The following is a 21,295-nucleotide window of genomic DNA, read 5'->3' as shown; positions in this document are numbered from 1 at the left end:
TTTATTCAAGGCGTGAGCTTTCAAGTGCAAGGACTCAGACTATGAACTTATATATTCCCACTGTCATGATGGTAGCTCACGCTTTGAATAAATCTTTGTTGGTCTTAAAGGTGCCACTGGACTCTGATTTTGTACATGTTTTTAGAATTAGCATTACCTTGACATGTGAAGAATTCTTCCAATACTCAATGCGGTACGTAAAAATATAGTGTTTGCTCATTGAGTTATTTTCCAGTTCTCCAGGTGGCACAATGAAAATATGAATCGAATTCTCACTGGCATTAAGCTTGACACTTGGTGGGCCGATTTCATCTTAAAAAACAAATTTTATAAGTTAAGTTTTAGCATTATTTTATATATATGTTTAATAAAGTAGCAAAAATATGCTTAACCTTCTACAGTGATTTCAATTATTTATAGGGTTACCAACCTCCAGGTGGTGACTGGAGATCTCCTTGGATTACAACTGATCTCCAGGCAACAGGGATCAGTTCCCCTGGAGAAAATTGCTACTTTAAAAAAATGGACTTTATGGTCATATGCTCCCCTGAGATTCCTACCCTCCCTTCCTAAAATCTCCAGGAATTTATCAGAATTGGCAACCCTAGTTATTTATCCATATCTGCAACTCTCAGCATATAGGCTTACCAGTTACTTCAAATCTTATCAACATCAACAATACACATAAACCAACAATAAAACACTACAACAGTAGTTTTAAAATAACAAAAGCCATAGTAAAACCAATAAAAAGCAAAACAAACTTTCAAAAAGAAATCTTTATAAATGTGGTATTGCACCATGAAACTTACAGTACAATTCTCAACAGAGTCGCACCCTTCTAAATCCATTGAAATAAATGGGTTTAGAAGGGTAAACTCTGTTTGGGATTACACTGTTAAACTCACAGTGCTAGTAAACCTTTTTTTTTGGGGGGGGGTGAAATCTGTTGCATTCTACTCTGTATCCATGAACAATACACATTCTGAGCACATCTGGAAGTCTCACAGAGAAATCCAAGAACAACTACTGAACAGCTTTTGTTCATTTCAGTGGGTTTCTTCAGTTTCAATAAACAGAACTTGCACAATGGTGAAGCTTGTGAAATTACCACTTTCAGATTGTTACATGGTTTAGACTGTGAAACTCTTAAGGTGTTTAATTATACAGGAGGAAATATTACATTTTGAAGAGGCAGAAGGAGATGCTTACTTTCTAGCGAAGGTTCAAAGCGTAGCTCTTTAGACCAAGGTGATCTGGAATGACCCTTCATGGCGCGTACACGAAGATAGAAAATTCCATTGAAGGAAATGGATGATGAGAAGTCACAATGTGCTCTGGTGATGTTTTCACATCCAGGTACAGTGATCCATTCTTTCGAGTAATCATGAGAATATTCCTTTCTGAATCCACTATCAGACATGAAAAAGCTATGTTTATTAGCATAAATTTACAAACCAATTCTATTCATGTTTACTCTCCCTTATTTCAATTTTGCTCCCATAGAGAAAATTAAGGCAGGCTTTTTTAGAGCGCTCTTTAATGCCCCAAAATGTACCACTAATATGGCACTCTGGCAGGAGACGAGGTTCATAAAAATAGAGACCAGGGCATGGATAGTAATAATTAACTACTGGCTGAAAATATACCTTCAACCTGTACGCCTTATTCCCTTTTTCCTGTCAGTTAGCCCACAACGACTTATGGATATTAAGCTGCAAAATGAGATGGCCCTCCTTCTAGGCCCATGTAGGCGATTAAAGTCTTGGGAGGGATTTTCTACCACTTCATATTTAACTTCATATCACCCTTGTTAAATTCTGTTGAGGTTTTTTGTGAGCTTGTTTCAATGCATTTCCATCAGCATTGCTTTAGTGAAAGATTACAGCATGTGCTTATGAAGGATCGATGGCGCCCTTGCTATTTGCGTGCAACTGAATCGATTGCTCATATTCTATCGCATTGTGATTTTTACAGGGATAACAGCAGTAGTCTAATTTTGCCTTTGTTACTGCAGTTTTCTTGATATACTGATGATCTGTTAGTTAATATCTTCCTTGCAGATAAAGATAATTATATTTCCAATACAATGGCAAAGTTCTGTTATATTGTCAGTAGAGTGCAGAAATGAAATGCATTTTTATTCAAATGACCCTTACTAAGTTCCGTGGGACCTACTACCAAGGAATTGTGAATAGGACTGCTGGCTGAATCAGATATCTGGCTTTCAGAAGAGAATGGCTATGAGAAGTGTGCCGTTCCCACAAAAGTCAGAGTGGCCATGTGCATGAAGCCTTTGGATCCTGGCATTCAGAGTGTGCTGAATGCCCTTGAGTCTCTCAGACAGCAAAAGCTTAATCCCCCAGATGCTGGCTCTAATGCTCTGGCCCCACTATTCTAGCCAGCCTAGTATTTCCAGCCACTGGCATTACCCAAGTGCATACCTGGACCTAGCAGACATGTGGTTCTCGCACTTTAGGAGGGTTCTCATGCCCCTATGTGTGGCTGGAAGTGTGGAATCTCTCCAATCTTTGCTACCTTTCTGTTTCCATTCACATTTTATCTATATTCTATCTTTTATTTTAATTTGATTTGTAGAGAACCCCTCTCTTGCAACAGCATCAGGCTGGTTAAACCCATGTTAAACCCATGCATACATGGGTTAAAAAACAATTGCCAGTTAAAATCGGATTCCTTTGTAAAAATATGTAAAATGCTCTAGCCATCCTTATATGTAAAATTTCTAGGTTGCGTTTAGGGTCCAAGCACCTGTACTCCAGTGCTGGAGGGAGGTGGAGAGGAGGCCTGTTCTAATGTTACTGTGTCCTTGCATTGGCCTGAACTGTATGCCTGGCAGAAGAGCACCATCTTCAGTACTTTGGTAACTCTGACAGGGCCCAAGATATGTACCAAGGCATTTTCTGCTTTAATTATTTACTGATCTGGAGACTAACAAGACAATAGACTTTGCCAGTAGTAGTAGACATCATCTTGCTGAATTTCCTCTAGTCCGAGAACAGACTAATTTAGCTAGCAATCTCACTAAAACTTCTAACTAAGTGCTTTGCAATTACTGGAATATCATGTGGGAAATGGGACTTTCCCCACAAACATTAAGTTATCCATTACTATCTGTACACATTTTTGAAAATCTCTTCCTTTCTCTCACTTGTACTCACAGAACAGCACTTTGGACCTAACCCTGTATTACCATGACTGATCCCTTATACACAAAATTAGGAAATAATACTGTAAGACCCAAGGACTTATTTTCTTAACAAGTCAGAGACAGAGGCCTCCAAACAACTGTAAATTTTAAAAGGTGTCCTGAATGTGCTAGGAGAAGCCTAGGTCCAAAACAATGGATCCAGTGCCTCTATTTCTCTCCCTTCTCAGACATCAAATATCCAACCAATTTTTGCTTCATTTAACAGTATTTTTCAAAAACCCGGTGATCATGTTTGGGATGGCACAGGGGGCCTCATGCTGGAAAATATCTTGGCTCAGCCTATTCTGGGCCAGGTTTTAAGCCACTGAGCACATGAAAGCAGGCGGTGTAGACCAAAGTGCTGTTGGTCTTCCAACCAAGTAATGAGGATTATTATGCATGGAGTTGTGCTTTCAGATTTGCAGTTTAATGGTAATGTTCTGCTGCTACAGATGGACATTCACTACAGATGGGCATTCATGGCTCATCTATGGAAGATAATGCCCTTTATCAACTTTGGTTGATTTGCTAACAGCATCTCTTCTTCGAAAACTAAGACCTAACCACAGTGTCATCACATTCACACTTGATCACTGCTATGTGGTCTTCAACAGTGCAGAATACTGCTACAAGCCAACTAACTAGAAACACATCAGCACAGAAATGTTTCTTTTCTGTTTTAGAGGAGCCCCACAGGCTGCCAGTTTGTTTCCATGTACTAGTACTGGTGCTTTTTTTTAAAGCCCCAATAGGCAGAAAACTGAATACCACTAGGCCTGGTCTACACATCCAGCAGAATGAGCAGTTGCAGCTGATGGCAGTCCTTTTATAATATATGCCCTAAGTAAAGATTTCCTGCAAATACAATAATTAGCACCTCAGAAAGAAGTTTTTAGCTTTTCCTTTCTCATGCTATGCAAGTTCTTATAGGAGATATTAATGAAGCAGAATTTTGAAAAGGCACCTGCAGATTGAAATTGCACAACTTGTTCTAGCATCTCTGCACTTCTGCTGTATTATTACGGTCTCGTGCTACATTTGAAGACAAACTTTTCGCCTACTCTAGCCTGTTGGACCATTAAACTCTACCTCAAAGACTACATTATGCATGCTGCTGTCACTTAAGTATGGCAAGTGGCTGCAAACAGTGCCTTTCCTGTAATGGCTGTGGAACTTCCTCTCATCTCGCATCCTTCTTGTTAAGTTTTGGGTACCAGGTAAAAGCAGGGTCAGTTCTGGCTAGCACTTGGATGTGAGACCTTCCAGGAATTCCAAGGTCGTGGCAGAGGGGCATGCTATGGCCAACCAACTCTGAGCATAACTTGACTGGCTGTCAGACCATCTTAGGGTCTCCCGCCTATACTACACACAGGCTATACAATAAATCAATAAAAATAATCTACAAAAGCACCATTACTTATTTATCCTGATCCAATGGGCTGCTTTTGACCAGGGGCATCCACATGTTAGTGATGGCAACCAACCACAGAGTTCATTGAACCAACACACACATGCACAATATACACTTTAGTTTTAGGTCAATTAAGGAAATTTAAGAAAGGGTAGCTATGCTGCAGCAGTACAAGTCACTGTTCAAGGAAGTGCAGAAGTGCAAAACTGCCCCTTAAGATGTGGCTGAAATATTGTTGTGTGTCAATATGAAAGAATCATGATATGCATTTAGTTCACTTGCCAATTTGTATTTTTAGTCACATTTAGTGTGGCACTTCAAAGCAACTACCAAACCAGGACAAACTTGTGTAGCAAGCTAACTTTGCTAGAAATCTTGAATGATGAACATTCAACAAAGATGAGAAAAATAGATGGAATGTAAAAGTTAGAGATTAAAACATAGGCAGCAATGATTCTTACTAGATCCACTGGACTGTGAAGCTTACACTTTCATTATATAGGTTATCCCAATTAATAATGCATTTCATATTCAAAGCCTGAACATGAAGGTTTGTGGGAGGAGCGAGACCATCCAAATCTAGAAAAGAAAAAATAAGTCAACAAAGTTTTCATTTGGATTCAGGAACAATGGCCAAAAAATACAAAGAAAATGACAATTCTATAGCATGTCAAAGGCTGGTAGCTGAACTAGTGCCTCACTGAGCCAGGACTTAAGGACACTCTGGAGCAACCCAAACAAAATGCTAAGGTATTTGTGAGTATTTAACAAGGCACTCCTAAACTCTTTGAAGGTCATTGATTTAAAGGATACAACTGCTTTCAGATTGCACTAGGAACCATATGTTTTAAATTTTATTTATTTTACTAAGAGGTACCAAAGTTGAGTAAAAAAATTAATTTACTGTAATACAAAATATTGATTTAAAGAGTTAAGCTGAAAAATAAACCAAAGAGTAAATTCATACCTTTAGCTGTTTTTATACAGTGCACTGGGCTCCATAAATCTTTACAATATTCTAGGCAGGCTTTAACTTCCAAACAATAAGTAGTATCTGGCTGAAGATCAGGAAGGTTCTGCCCTGAAAAAACCTCCTGGTATTTTTTCTGCAAAGGAGATACGTGATTTTTAAAATTTGTGACTGCTTGAGGCATTTCTTGCTATAACAATTCAGAAAATTATTTTTAGAAGTGAATCTTTATTGGGCTAACAGAAGTAGTATGGGGATTTTGTCAACAGAAGAGATGTATGCTGTCCTGCCAGGGTATACCCACACAGCCAGGGTGTGGGGTGGCAGCAGGGGGCCTAGCAGAGTCAGAGTCCAGTCCGGGAGGTTGGGAGCCAGTGGGGAGAGAGTTCACAGCTGCAGGGAGGGAAGAAGAGTTGAGGCAGGCAGGGGTCGGAAGCCAGGGAGAGAGTCAAGCACAGACTGGATTCTGGAGTGAAGTCAGGATGCAAATTGAAGGACGATGAGCTGGAGCATGGCTGGTAGATAAGCTAAGGGTCGAAGAGTCAGAGTGTGGATGGTAGACAAGCCAAAGGTTGAAGAGCTGGAAGTCACAGGAGCAGAGCTTTGCTGTAGCGATTCAAAACAGGAGTAGTCTGGGCAGGTGGGGAGGGTAACACAGTCTTCGTCCCACAAAGGACCTTGCCTCAAGATTCCTCTAGTCTAAAATACAGTCCAAAACCGGGTGGAGCAGCCCTCAGCCAGAGGTCTTGCAGCTGGCTCTAATCATCATCAGAGGAAGCCGGTGCAGCTGGGCCCCATCTACCCTGACAGCAAGCTAGCATGCTGGTGACTGCTATATCCAGGGGTGTGACAGTATGGCTGGGTATCAGCCTGCCTAAGCCCAGGCTGCTCATCATCAGGTGGGTCCAAGGCTGAATCCCCCAGTGGCTCCAGGAGCGGGTCAAGTGATCTCTCCAGACCAGTGCCCTCTGGCACCAGCTCTGAGGGTGCAGCAGAAGTGACCATGACAGGATGATATATTTACAGAACAGTGTAATTCTTGATTTTAATTATTTACATGCTTTCATTCAATTCCTTATACAAAAACCAGCAGGGAAATTATCAAGCTTTCTGGGGCCTTGGGCCAGTTGAGTTGTTCAAAGAATTTCTTTCTATAATCTATTTGGGTGTCCCTTGGAATGCAAACAAGCAAAGAACACAAGGTATATTTATATAGACACAGCAGTAGCCTCCTAATCATTTGACTCAACCTAGACCTGTGGAAACACTTCTGGCATCTCCTCCTGCTAGAATTAAATATTCCCCCATTTAGTACTTTTTGGTAATTCAGATGATGATGGCTTGGGTTGATGCTCTTATGGCCATGGAAACTACCTCATAGGTCTTTTTTTAGTGCCATTTCATTCCATCTTTCTACAGCATCCCTTATGGCATTTCTTCTATCATTTGGCAATATTGCTCCTGAGTGGAGAGACACCACTGACTCATCAATGATTGACCATCGCTTCATCTGTCAAGGTGCATAACTTTCTGGCCACTGACGTCAATGAGGTCCCACTGCCTGGGATCATCCATTCAGCCTTGAGAACGTCATCAAAATTGTCAGGAAATGAGTGTGCTGTCTGGATTGGAATGGGTTTCTTAAAGCCTCTAATGTCTAGGTTTGCTAATGCAGCCAACCTAGGTTTCTCCTGTATCTCCATCTTGTTACATAGCGCGGAGCTGACTTTTGGTAACACCCTATGCAGACATTCGGCTTGAAATAGTTTAGTGGAAGTTTCCTTGGCCTCAGCCTCCTCTACTGACCACTCCCCCTCCTCTCTTTCCAAAATAGATACTGTCACAGAAGCAATGGAAGGCATGTGCCTCATATCCAAGCTAGGATATATCTGCCTGGGTCTGTGGTATAGCTCAGGGTCCCTGGTTTGAGTGTGAGATCCTGGGCCCCTATGCCTGCACTGTCCTGGCTGGGGCTCCTCATTGTCTGAAGGCTCAGATGTATGTGGACTTAATTCCTCTCCTGTATCGCACCTCCTGCATTTTTTTTGCCAGATGGGGGCTTCCCAGTCTGAAACTTCCTCGTAATAAGCAGAGGGGGAGGGTAGCAGTCCTGGGGGTCTTGTTTCCTCCAGCATTGGAATTCCAGAAAGAGTTACTTCCAGTACCTCAATTATATGATGCTGAGACTTTGTTCCCCCCTCAGTCCCCATGACACCATGATCCGACTCTAGGGTAGCCTCAATACTCCAGGGTCTGTGGGGCAGTGATCCAGTTCCCTTCTGCTACAGGGCAGAAGGGTTCCCTTGCAACCATGTCTCCCCGCCTGAAAGCCACACCATCCTGGGCCTCCTGGGCCTCTTTGTGTAAACCACTCTGTATGGCTCTTGCTCCCAGAGTTCTGGGACACATATGCCTCTGCCCTCTACTAGTATGCTCAGGGATGAGTGCTTTTCTGCAGGTCCCAGGGATGGGTGCTTACAGGCACAGCTCTCTGACTCCTCGTCACTCCTGCAGTGCCTGGCTGGTGACAGTTCACTGACCTGGAGTTACATGTTGCCTGCAGTTCCATGAGCAGCTGGAGGCTGGTGTTCCAGAGCTCCAGAACTCTTTATGCCTCCATCGATGTCTCCTTTGCAACTGGTTCTCTGTCTCTTTGTGCTAGGGCTGTTGGCAGGGATATGCCTTGTGATGGCTCTAGCCTTCTTCATGGTGCAGCCCACTTCGCTTTCCCACCTACCTTCCGGGTTGGGTTAAGAAGCTCTGTTGTCTTGCTGGCAGCTGCTGCAACATGCTCAAAGTGGGAGTCTCAGACTGGAGCCATGGACTGCACCCTGGGGCTCTTGGCTGCTGCCTCACCCCCACATCAGCCTCTGTCCCCTATGGTCCAGCAGAGCTGAGCATTGGAGATGGATGTGATGGGGCAACCTCCTTCATTTCCACAGCCCTTTCAGTACCCGCAGTGGATTCCATGGTAGGGATTTCTTCTAATGTGTAGAGAATAACTCCACTTTCTCTTCATGCTCACTGGGTTTTGTATTCTCTTTTAGTTAGTTTGATTTTTGAAAGGATACCTATGTGACTAAGAGCAAGGTTCTGGACTCCTACGCAAGCAGTAGGGCTGTCCAAACTGCAGGGTCAAGCCAGTGATCATTCATGAGGTGACTAGGCAAAACAATTGCATATATAACCCTATCTACCTGAGTGAGCAGAGGAATGACCTAACCACTTTGGCTGACTTTGGCCCCACTGAAGGAGAAACTCTATTCAAGCACCCTTAAACAATATTAAACAACACCCATAAACAACATTAAACAATAACAATACACAATTTAAGCACCCCAGTTCTATGAATGCGTGCTCAAAAGTAAACCTCACTAAACTAGTACAGGACTGCAGCATTTAGATATTTAGCATTTTCACAAAAGATCCAAACTCTAAAACACAAAGGATGTAAAAACTAATACATTGTAGTAGCATTTATGTAAAATGAAAACTGTAACATATTAAGAAGTTCATGGAGAACAATGTAGCACCTCAGATTCTGATGAGTTCTTCCAGATTGCTAGCGTATAGGTTAAAGTATCATACATCCACGTTTGTTTTGACTGGTCTGCTTCTGGAGGTATAATTTTAATGTTTACATTTCCATCTACTGATTCCAGCAGCACTTCCGGAGGACCAATCTGAGCTGTTAACCAAGATGATAAACTTAAACACAAATGCTCATATTAATGATAACTTGCAACATGAAGATGTAGACTTCAAGAGCAAAAAACCAAATAACAATATGGAATCACTGGCATTTGGCAATCTACAGATATGATAATCGGGAATCAGTAAAATAATCTTTATTAAAACTCTTAATCTGGCATTAGTTGGACTACCAGATCTTCTGAGTGGAAAAAATGACTAAGTATTCTGAGACAGGACACCACTAACATGCCTTTGTCCCATTTTCATATGAAATATGGCCAACAGAACTCTCTTGAGTAGATGAGGAATGATAATCAGTGAAGCAGCTGGTGGGAAATGGGACAAAGGGCACACAATGGCAATTATTAGAGCTAGACATTGGGATGGAATTCCAGGGACTCATCTGTGGGACCCCAAAAGCAGATCGTAATTCTGTATTTGAAGTCTACATTGTCCACTAACCGCATCAATGAATGGCCTAACCCAAAATTACATTTGTGCATACAGCTATTTGTATGTGTACTGGTATAACTGGTACACTATACCTTTTGCCACAAAGAGGGCAAAGTGCTATCCTAACATTACCTTCATTAAGCAGACTGTCTTCTCTACTTCCCCACCCCTGCCATGAGCAGGGCAGACTCTCTACTGTACCATGCTAAGTTGTGCTGGATGAAGGATAGGGAGGAGTTGTGCTGATAGGGAGGAAAAGACAAAGCAGGGGTCTACTTCTCCACCCCAGGTTCTCTCACAGCATGGTAGGGAATCATGAGGGGAGTATATCCTTCACTGCCACCACCACTGTCCCCCTCATAGTATGAGAGAGTCTGTGAAAAGATGACATGATCAACAAAGGCTATGGTTGGGTGGTCTTTCTAAACAGATAATTATGCTGTTGATTAGTAATCAGACTTCTACCACTGGAGGCTGTCTCTCACACTTTTTCTAGCATTCTTCTCCTTTCCACCCTTCACGTTTGTCCTTCCCCCCACTATCACCAACAGGCCATAGCTTAGTGTCAAGAGTATCTGCTTTATATGCAGATAGCCTCCATTTCAATCCTCAGCATCTCCCAGCACAGGTTCTCTCACCAGTTCTTCAAAAACAGAGGACCACCCTGACAGTGGTACCAAAGTAAAAACCAAACTGAAGCTTTAGTAATGAGGAGTCATATAATTATTATATGTTTGTAACTAGGCCTCAGCATTGCTTATAATCACATAACATGCAGAATCAGACACATAAGGAAGAGAGTCGTACCTGTAAAATAAGGAGAAAATTTTACAGAGGCCCACGGAGAACTTTCTTTCCCTACTTCCACTCTTACACTCACATTGTAGTAATTTAAATAATCCAGTTTTAATAATGAGAGATCACATTCTGTGGAGATTACATTGTGACACTCCGGAATCACTGTCCAATTGTCAAGATTCTTCTCATGATCTGGCATTCTGAAATGCAATTTAGAAGTTTTCAAACAGGAAATGTTGGTGATTTGGCAGGTAAAATTACTTGAATCTTAGTCCACACCACCCAGTGGCCAAAAACATATGGTAACACACACAGATTTGGAAATGTTGGTTGTCGCCTGATCCCCCTTGCCTCTTTCTAGCTGTGTGCTGTGCCATCTCACAGGAAGACACTGTCTGCAGAATCTGTTCAGTCATGTCTCTACCCACTCACAGATTTACCTTTTCAGTTGCCCTTCATATTTAGCACATTTTGGGACACATTGCACCCAGCAAGTTACATCCTCCACTGATTCTCTGAGGCAAGCGGATGGCACCTTGAGCTCACACGTCTTTATCTATCTAATCCTGCATGGCAAAATTCTATATAAGAGCAGTATAAGAGGAAAGGAAACTACTTTGGACTGGGGACAATCCTCTTATCCATCATACAAAGTGAAGGAGATTCTCTCGGATTTGTAAATCTTCCCTCAAGAGGCAATGGCAGCATGGAGATGGGATCTCTCACAGATATACATCCTTGCCTCCTTAGCCCATCTCCAGGAGCAGCAGCTTCACTTCAACAAATTACTTAGGAAAGTGCTCAGCCTCTGCTCATAGGATCCACACAACGTGGTTACAGAGGTAGAAGTTTTGTGCGTATAGAAGACATTCTTTTACACATAGACTTAAAATGCAGATCTCATCCTGAATCTCTGAAACTCATATCTGCTTTTCAGAATAAACAAACTGGCTATTACTTATATGAAAATAAGGACCATCCAGTGGTACCTTAACGTCTAACATTTCTTTCAATACAAGCTTTTGTGAGTCACGGCTTACTTCTTCAGATATGTGAAGAGAAAATCAAAATGGGAACTCTTAAGAGGAAGACTGGGTAGATGGGAAAGGAAGCCAAAGCAGGGAAGTTTAGGGCTGAATTACAACTCATCAAAACTACATGGCAACAAAGCCTGGGATTTCCTTCCTTACAACAACCTCTAACAGCTCTGCAGGATCTACTTTCTAGAAAATGTAACTGGATGTTGTTTTTTTTAAAATTTGAAACCTTAAAAACTCTTTATTAATATACTTTGTTTTCATTACATAGAAAAACATAGAAAAATTAAGAATTTGATTACCCTGATCCCACCCCCAATTAACACATTTTATCAGACTGCAACCATAAACCAATTTTCACTTAATCCATTTCTTCAACGCCATTCCTTAGCTTATTTGTTCCAACTTCTGACCTCTCTTACCATCCATCCATTATACATAATTGCTTATTCTGTTAACTTAGGTTTCACACCTCACCTTCCTACCCCAATGCCTCCCCTTTCACTGTAGGTTGGTAATTTACACAGCGTTCTCACCAAGCCTTCTTACCTTGGTTTCCACCTCAATCATCACCTTACAAGGAATTCCCAGTATAAATACTTGTTGTTGGCCTTCAAGGTGCCACTGTGATTTTTTTATTTTGCTATAATGACAAAGTAATACAGCTGTGCTATTTAGGGACATTCCAAAAGTATCATCAGCTTGTGTAAATTCTTAACAGTGAGTTAAATAGAAACTGGTAGCTTACTCTTTATGCTTGGCTGAAAAGTTTACACTGAGGCCACAGGGGTTTTCCCAGTCCCATGTCAGAGTGATGTTTGTGTTAATAATGTGTACAGTAACATTCTCAGGGGGGTCCAGGCACGTTGAACCTATAGAAATTTGGGAGAGAAACAGTTTAGACTGTAACTGTCTATGTCCAAAAAAGTTAGTCACACCTTAGCCACATTTCTTGCAAGAGATCACTCTGGGCAATTCCACAACCGTTACATGTAGTGAAATGCTTATCTTAGGTAGTCGTTATATTCTGGCCACTTCACTTGACGTTGCCAACATCCAGTGACCAGGCAGCAAACTGCTCACTACATCTTCCATTTTAAAGGGCTAGTTGGGGAATCACATAAAGTGGATTCCCCAACCTAAAAAGCGCGAGCTACAGGAAAGCAACCAGCAGGCCACCAGCAAAAGAAATGTATGGAAACAAAGAACTGCTACCTCTGCTTCCAATGTCCTTTCCTAGCACCTGCCTCCTTCTCCCTTCTTCCCGGGAATGGGAAAAGCTTTTTAAAAATTAAGAACAGCCTGGAGCAATGAATAGGCAGACAAGTGTGCAGGTGATGCCAGAAATAATTTACTCTCAAAGTTGTAACACAAAGGATGTCCCCCCCCAATCAGGAACGAGGTTTTTTAAAAGTATCAAGACTTGTGATTCAATAAGGGGTAGCATTCAAAAAGCACTATGCATCTATTTTAAATGGAAAAGTATTAAATTAAAAATATTGGCGAGCATCATGGGCCCTTTAAAACATTGAGAATGGGGATTGGTTGCCAGGATTGACAGGTGGAAGAGAGTCGCATGTAAAGCGCGTTGCTCTCTTCTGCTATTTTCAGCAGGCGATGTGGAGTGTAAGAAGCACAAAAAAGCAAGACAGCAAGAAGATGAGGAATGGCCGGAGGTGCAACAGTTTTTAGTGCTACGTCATTCTGCTGGCATAACACTATTTTTTTCAATGTGCAGAAATGTCCTCCAAGCACGTAACTGTGCTTCCCCAAGTTCAACTTGCAAAACAGCAGTAAAAGTTCTGGTCTGAAGCAAGAGCTTATATTACCTAGAGTACAGTCAACTGCCCTAAAATGGTACATTCAGAACAGGATAATCATCTGCCAATTTAAACAAAAACAGAATGTATGAAATTGAGGAACCAGAATTTATTAGAATACCTGTCTGACAACCTACAACCAAGATTTATTTCCCAGTACAGCTGGAAAGCTAGAATAACTAAATGATGTTTTAATGAATGGGTCACTCTGATTATATCTGGATCCTGCACAACAGTGGTCCCCAACCCCCGGTCCGGGGACCGGTACCGGTCCGCAGATCAGTTGGTACCGGCCCGCGGCTCCTCCTTGTCCTCCTCCCCAGCTGCTGCCTCGGGGGCTGCCCTGCCATTCTGCCACCGGCTCACCTTTGGTGCTCTCCAGCAGCTGCCATGGCTGGGGCTCCCCCTTGACGTGGCACTGCGCAGCTGCTGCTGGCAGCACCCCCCAGCGGGTGGTGGGAAGTCAGGGGCGCCAGCAGGAAAGCAAATGGAGCAGGGGCTCAGGCAGTGGCGACATCCCTCGGCAAAAGACAACCCCCCCCCCCGGGCCTCAAAATTGTCAAGTGTTGAACGGTCCCCAGTGATAAAAAGATTGGGGACCACTGCTGCACAAGATATGTCACTATTATCTATTAACTTCGTTTATACTCCTTCTCCATTTTATGTTCACAGGAAGCCTCTGACCAAATACATAAAGTCACTGACCCAGCAAATTTCCATGGCAGACTGGATATTCAAACCGGAGTTTCCAGATCCTAATCTGACACTAGCCACAGCACAAGGACTACCCCTTGCATTTCAGGCCCTACTGTTTAATGCTGTTTCTGAAGTTTCCATGTGTTCCCAGATGCGTGTGGTTATATATAAACCTGAGTACACAATATTCTCTCCCTGCTTCATTCTTATAACTCCTCTGTTGTGAGATACCACAAGACTCCTTAGTTTATACTCCATGGAAGCTCACTAAAAAGCTGCACCCCATCTTGTGATTATAATAATGGTCAAACTGCACACAGTGCAGGAGACCTGCTTGTACTACTTGCAGAATGGTGATTAAGGCCACCAACAAATATCCAGGTGGCTGATGGCCTGCATGGCTATCCTAAATTCGAACTAGTCACTCTCTGCTTAGTCTGAAGTGCTCCTTGATCAGTGCCATTAAGGTATTCACTGAAGGATATCATTAGCTGTCATCATCCCTTTTGTTATGCATGATAGACTAAAGCCTAGTGATCAAAGACCAAGTCTACAGGGCAAAACTAAATTCCAAGGTGTATATTCCCTTGAGATCATTGGAGAAAGGGTAGGAGTAATGGTGGTAGATAGCTGCTTTGAAAGTCAGAAATGTATGAGAGCTTCTGTTTCTTCCAGCAGGTAATTCCAGGAGCTCTCCAGCCCCACCTGGAGGTTGGCTACCCCTGGTTGGCTACCCCCTTGGAAATATTTCTTGAGATTTGAAAGTGGGGTCTCAAAAGGGTATAATACCTCCACAGCCACCCAACCAGCCACATAGTGGCCCTGGCCTATTTCAGATGAAGAAAACATTGCAGAGAGGTAAGGTTGCCAGATATGATGTAGGTTCATGTTGAGGAATTCCACACTTCCTAGATGTGCTTGAAGCTGACTTGGCTCAGGACTGTTGTGCACAGAGAGACCTTCTCTTAGGGTTGCCAGCTTCTAAGCAAGGCATAAAACCCACACCAAACCATGAGCTAGCTCCCACTGTCTTACAGCACACAATGGTATTTACTCTAGTAGCCACATAATATCATTATGACAAACCAAAATCATGCAAAACATTGTGAAAGCTTATAAATCATTCCCTTTACTATTATTTATGAACAAATACCCTGGTAAAAAATTATACAGAACACAGGTGGTTGCATACTGGTTTGGGTCATTCTGGTTGGTGTTTATAAAGTACTACCTGAGAAGCCCGCTGCCATGTGTGAATGCAGCAGGCACTAGCGGGGGTGTGGCCTTGGGGGGGTGGCGGTGGGGTTGCTCTGTGAGACTGAGATGGGCATCCCGTTGGCGGCGCTTACCTGCTACCTGGAAGGTGGGGTGGGGGGAAGGGCAGACTCAGACTGGGCGGTGGGGTAATGCTGAAGTAATGAGAGGCCAGATTTCATTCCGGACACGCTCCACCCACCGGGGAGTTTCATAAATATTCAGAGCACCATGGATAAGGATAATCTGTCTTTTGCTTTTATACTTTTCATAAAGGGTGGCCAGGACAGAGAATTTAAATAGAGAAGTAGTGTATGAGGATATGTGCTAGATCCTTTTGCTGCTGCAAGCTCTTGCGAACCAAATGATATCCTCAGTAACTTCCCCACCACTCTAGATTCAAAACACAGGCAAACAAATTAAAATGTCATGGAGGGCAGGAGCAGATGAAGGGTGTAACTTAGAGCAGAGAACATAGAAATTAAGAAACCGCTAACTGTTGTCCCAAACTGTGTGCAACATCCTGCCCAGCGGTTAGAAGAATGAACATCAAACAGGCTCTAATAATCTCTGGGACCAGGTCATCTCTTATGTCCTATCAACAAAGAACATGAGGAGGAACAGGAAGCAGATGTTAAAACGTAACAGAAACACAAGCCAGAAATGCACATTTTTGGTAACTTCTTTCAACTTTCTGTTCCTATTTTTAGAATACAGTTAGCTGAAATTTGATTTGAAATGCATTTAAAGTTTTTCTAATGGGAAAAAAAAGCCTTAATTTTGAATAGGTATAATTTTGGTTCTTAAATTCACTTTTGCTTTGACCATTTTTCTACTCAAATCTGTGGGAAATGAATTAGTTCTCTACAAATACTCAGCAGAAGATTTTAAAGTAGACACATGACAAGGTAAAATCAGCAATGATGTACACAACAGATATTCTATGTACACTCTTCCAACAAGAAACAGAATGGTGCAGGGGACTGTGTCTTTTTCAGATATACAATTATATCTATTATTTGTTGTTGTTAGGTGTGAAGTCGTGTTCGACCCATCGCGACCCCATGGACAATAATACTCCAGGCCTTCCTGTCCTCTACCATTCCCCGGAGTCCATTTAAGTTTGCACCTACTGCTTCAGTGACTCCATCCAGCCACCTCATTCTCTGTCGTCCCCTTCTTCTTTTTCCCTCGATCGCTCCCAGCATTAGGTTCTTCACCAGGGAGGCCTTCCTTCTCATGAGGTGGCCAAAGTATTTGAGTTTCATCTTCAGGATCTGGCCTTCTAAGGAGTAATCAGGGCTGATCTCCTCTAAGACTGACCGGTTTGTTCACCTTGCAGTCCAAGGGACTCGCAAGAGTCTTCTCCAGCACCAGAGTTCAAAAGCCTCAATTCTTTGACGCTCGGCCTTCCTTATGGTCCAACTTTCACAGCCATACATTGCAACTGGGAATACCATAGCCTTGACTAAACGCACTTTTGTTGGCAGGGTGATGTCTCTGCTTTTTAGGATGCTGTCTAGATTTGCCATAGCTTTCCTCCCCAGGAGCAAGCGTCTTTTAATTTCTTTGCTGCAGTCCCCATCTGCAGTGATCTTGGAGCCCAGGAAAATAAAATCCGTCACTATCTCCATTTCTTCCCCATCTATTTGCCAGGAATTGAGAGGGCCGGATGCCATGATCTTTGTTTTCTTGATGTTGAGTTTCAAGCCAACTTTTGCACTCTCCTCCTTCACCCGCATCAACAGGCTCTTTAGTTCCTCTTCACTTTCTGCCACTAGAGTGGTATCATCTGCATATCTGAGGTTGTTGATATTTCTCCCTGCAGTCTTGATCCCAATTTGTGACTCCTCTAATCCCGCCTTCCTCATGATGTGCTCCGCATACAAGTGAAATAGGCAAGGCGACAGTATACAGCCTTGCCGAACTCCTTTCTCAATTTTGAACCAATCAGTGATTCCATGTTCAATTCTCACTGTTGCTTCTTGATCTGCATATAAGTTTCTCAAGAGACAAATAAGATGCTCTGGTATTCCCATCTCTGTAAGAACTTGCCACAATTTGTTGTGCTCCACACAATCAAAGGTTTTAGCATAGTCAATGAAGCAGAAGTAGATGTTCTTCTGGAATTCCCTAGCTTTCTCCATGATCCTGCGTATGTTGGCAATTTGATCTCTAGTTCCTCTGCCTCTTTGAAATCCTGCCTGTACTTCTGGAAGTTCTCGGTCCACATATTGATGGAGCCTAGCTTGTAAAATTTTGAGCATAACTTTGCTAACATGAGAAATGAGTGCAATGGTGCGGTAGTTTGAACATTCTTTGGCATTGCCCTTCTTTGGGATTGGAATGTAAACTGACCTTTTCCAATCCTGGGGCCATTGTTGAGTTTTCCAAATTTGCTAGCATATTGAGTGTAGCACTTTTACTGCATCGTCTTTTAAGATTTTGAATAATTCAACTGGAATGCTGTCACCACCACTAGCTTTATTGTTGCTCAAACTTCCTAAGGCCCATTTGACTTCACATTCTAGGATGTCTGGCTCCAGGTCAGTAACTACCCCATTGTGGTTATCAGGGATGTTAAGCTCGCTCTTGTATAATTCTTCTGTATAATTTTGCCACCTTTTTATCTATTATAAAGGTAAAGGTAAAGGTATCCCCTGTGCAAGCACCGAGTCATGTCTGACCCTTGGGGTGACGCCCTCCAGCGTTTTCATGGCAGACTCAATACAGGGTGGTTTGCCAGTGCCTTTATCTATTATAAGCAGTACCAAACCATGTTACATTCATGTCCAAGGACAATCACTTTTATGTTGTAATTATATGCATACTTCTTGACAGCAAGCCTTCTTAGCTGAAAGAATACATTAGTAAGGATTAATTATCTCAGGCCCATTTCTTATTGCTATAAAATGCTTAAAATAACTAAACAAGCTGGCTTTCCACAAGCTACGCAAAACTGAATTATTGAACAATAGGGATGGGCGTGAACCAGTTCATGAGCCAAAATTCAGCACAAACTTGGCCCGGTTTGGCATCTACGAACATTTATCAGACTTTTGTCCAGTTTGGCTGTTCAAACTATTTAAACATATCAGCTGATCAGCAGGGGTCCACAGCTGACCTGTTAGATTTAAGTGGTTGCTAGCCATTTAAACCTGATATCAATGTCTGTGTGTCTATCAACTGTTAGGTTCAAATGGCTGCAAGCCATTTCACTGGTCAGTTTCACATCCTCCCCTTGGATCAGGAAAAGCAAAACAGACCAGTGACCTTTCAGCTGTTAGGATTAAATGGTTGCAAGTCATTGAACCCATCAAAAGTGAAATCAACTGATAAAATAGCTCACAGCCATTTAATTCTTCCTAAATGATCCCCCACAAATAGAAAGACACTGAACACAACTTCTCAATTACCTCATCATGCAACCCATTGTCCAAGAACAATCAGAAAGCCCAGGCAAATGTCTCCACAGGTCCCCCGTCATTCAAATAGGAAGAAGCTCCTCCACAAACAGAAGGGCACACAAGTCCAACTAAAAAAATAAGCCAGTGGTGTATTGACTAGAGCAGCCTTTTTCAACCTTTTAACTGTAGAGGGGCCCCTACAATAAATTTTCAGTCTTCAAGAACCCATGGAAGTGATGTCAGCTGCCACACCCCTCGGAAGTGACATGTCACTGGAAGTGACATCACCATCTGCACCTTCCTTTCACTCCTTCCCCCCACCTTTACTACTACTACAGCAACTTTGCCCCATGTAAGCTGGAAAGGCAGGAGCTGAGAAGCCAGCCCAAACCTGTGATTCATGCAACAACCAGTTGCCCCGCATTTGATTTTTATATCCACAGAGCCACCTGAGTGGAGGCAGCCAGTTCCTTAGCTTGTGGCTAAGTCTGTTAAGGTAGAAGGGGAAAGGCTGCAGACCCCCACTGGAGCTCCCACGGACCTCTGGTTGGGAATTCCAGGACTACAGTCTCAACACAAAGCAGGGGAAAATGGATAACAAATTTATCTGTTTCAGACAGATAATGACTTAGTAAGATAGTTCTCTTACAACACGCACTTTACCCCCACAAAATTGCTAACAGAAAACAGTGCTTTTTAAAGGATGTATTGCTCCCTATTATAAAAACGTAAGTACAAGATACTGCACATCAGCTAACCTTGTTTTTAATTACTGATTTTATATATATATATATATATATATGCAATGTTTTTAAAACCTGACTTGGATCACCCAGGCTAGTTAGATCTTGAAAGCCAAGCTGGGTCAGCCCTGTGGATGGGAGACCTCCAGGGAATACCAGTGTCACAACACAGAGGAAAGTACTAGCAAACCACCTCTGAATGTCTTTTGCCTTGAAAAACCCATGGGATCACCAAAAGTCAGCTGTGACTTGATTGCACTTTTCACCACCATCGGTTTTAAACGTCAATTTTAATGTTTTCTAATTACTTATCACTTTGAGGGCCCTAATTGGGCAAAATCTGTTTACTGTCTGGAATGAGGATTAAGGCAAAGATTGTGTGGAAACAGCAGGTTTTGGAGAAGGCTCTGAAGGGAGAAAATTAGCATGACACATATTTTACATGAAGATAGTTTCAGGTGGGTAGCTAGGTTGGTCTGAAGCAGCACAACAAAGTTTGAATCCAGTGGCACCTTTAAGACCAATAAAGTTTTATCCAGGCTATAAACTTTCATGTGCATGTACACTTAAGATTATACCCAGAATGAAACTTTGTTGATCATAAAGGTGCCACTGGGCTCAAACTATATTCCACATATTTATTCATATAATAGCTGTGGAATCAATTCATCTCTTTTATTTTCAAATAATGAAGAACTCCTGGAGTACTCAGCACGGCAAAACGGTTGGACAAGCAGTTACAAGATATCTGTGTCTCCATACAACTCTTCATATCTTGTCCTTGAGATAACAAAGACTAATAAACAAGTGTGTGGGGGGGAGCAGTCTACAGTATGCATAGAGTTCTGTTTTCACGACTGCTTTTAGCTTCTTTCCTTTACCAGGATCAGTTGATTTATGCACATCATTATGACAAAGATTTCCTAAAAAATTCACACCCACCCAAGCTCGTACATCTTAACATATATCCAGACGAGTATCCAAAAAGTTACCAAACCGAAACACATGGCAGGGACAGGAAATCAACACGGGTCAATACTTGTAAGCTCTGGCTTATCAACATGTGCTTGAGTTCTAAGAGCAGAAAAGCACTCCTTCCTGGAATCCCTTCTTCTTCTTAAGTACCCCCCCTAGATCTGATTACCAAAACAAAGGCACTTGGCAAGGCTATATAACCACCCGTCATTACCACTGTATTCTTCCAGTTTACATTTGATCTTTACGTAAAAATCGAACAAGTAGTGCCCCCCCCCCCGCATGTCATTGCCCTTGGAGCCCACTGCTTAATTATTTCCCTTTAGATACGTCATTATGCCTGCCGGTTGACGAAGTGTCACGGGGCCCCTTTTATAAGCCGTCCCGAGCCCCTAGGGAAGGGCGGGGTATAAATGTAAAATGCAAGAAATACAATTCAACCCCCTTCCCCCGTCCCCCAGACTGAGGCTTCCCAGCCGCCAGCCCAAGTTTCCTTCTTCGTAACTGTCTTCTTCTCTCAGATGCATGCGATCTTGCCACTACTCCGCCCCTTCGCCGCCTCGGAGGTGGAGAGGGAGCCTCCCTGGTCACGCTTACCTGTGCTGGAAGGAACCATTCTGAACGTTGCTATGACCACGAGCAGAGCTCGCGCTGCTTTCATGTCTAGCCTCCCAGGGACAGTCGGCTCTGAACCAACCAAACGACTACAGCCGCTTGCAAACCACCTTTACCACGTGACTGCGAATAAAAAGAAAAAAACACCGAGGAACAGACTCCATCAACCTCTGCCAGGACCGCCTTTTCCTTGCACCGACACGCCCTCCTTGACG

At 42.6% G+C, this 21,295-nt stretch overlaps 1 protein-coding gene across 1 annotated transcript in view; it reads right to left on the bottom strand.

The window, feature by feature from the left end:
• Positions 1-21,295, bottom strand: part of IFNAR1 (interferon alpha and beta receptor subunit 1) — a 27,574-nt gene extending 6,279 nt beyond the window's left edge. Inside the window, exons 1-8 of the mRNA XM_077342587.1 lie at positions 21,063-21,295; positions 12,319-12,442; positions 10,543-10,733; positions 9,123-9,277; positions 5,587-5,725; positions 5,081-5,198; positions 1,213-1,412; positions 158-312 (exon numbers count right to left, since the gene is read on the bottom strand). Of these exons, the coding sequence (XP_077198702.1) occupies positions 158-312; positions 1,213-1,412; positions 5,081-5,198; positions 5,587-5,725; positions 9,123-9,277; positions 10,543-10,733; positions 12,319-12,442; positions 21,063-21,126 (1,146 nt within the window). The 5' untranslated portion in view covers positions 21,127-21,295. The remainder of the gene's footprint in view (positions 1-157; positions 313-1,212; positions 1,413-5,080; positions 5,199-5,586; positions 5,726-9,122; positions 9,278-10,542; positions 10,734-12,318; positions 12,443-21,062) is intronic.

This window comes from Paroedura picta, chromosome 6 (assembly GCF_049243985.1).
Source record: "Paroedura picta isolate Pp20150507F chromosome 6, Ppicta_v3.0, whole genome shotgun sequence".
NCBI classification, from domain to species: Eukaryota; Metazoa; Chordata; class Lepidosauria; order Squamata; family Gekkonidae; genus Paroedura; species Paroedura picta.
This window is presented reverse-complemented; position numbering and strand designations above follow the sequence as displayed.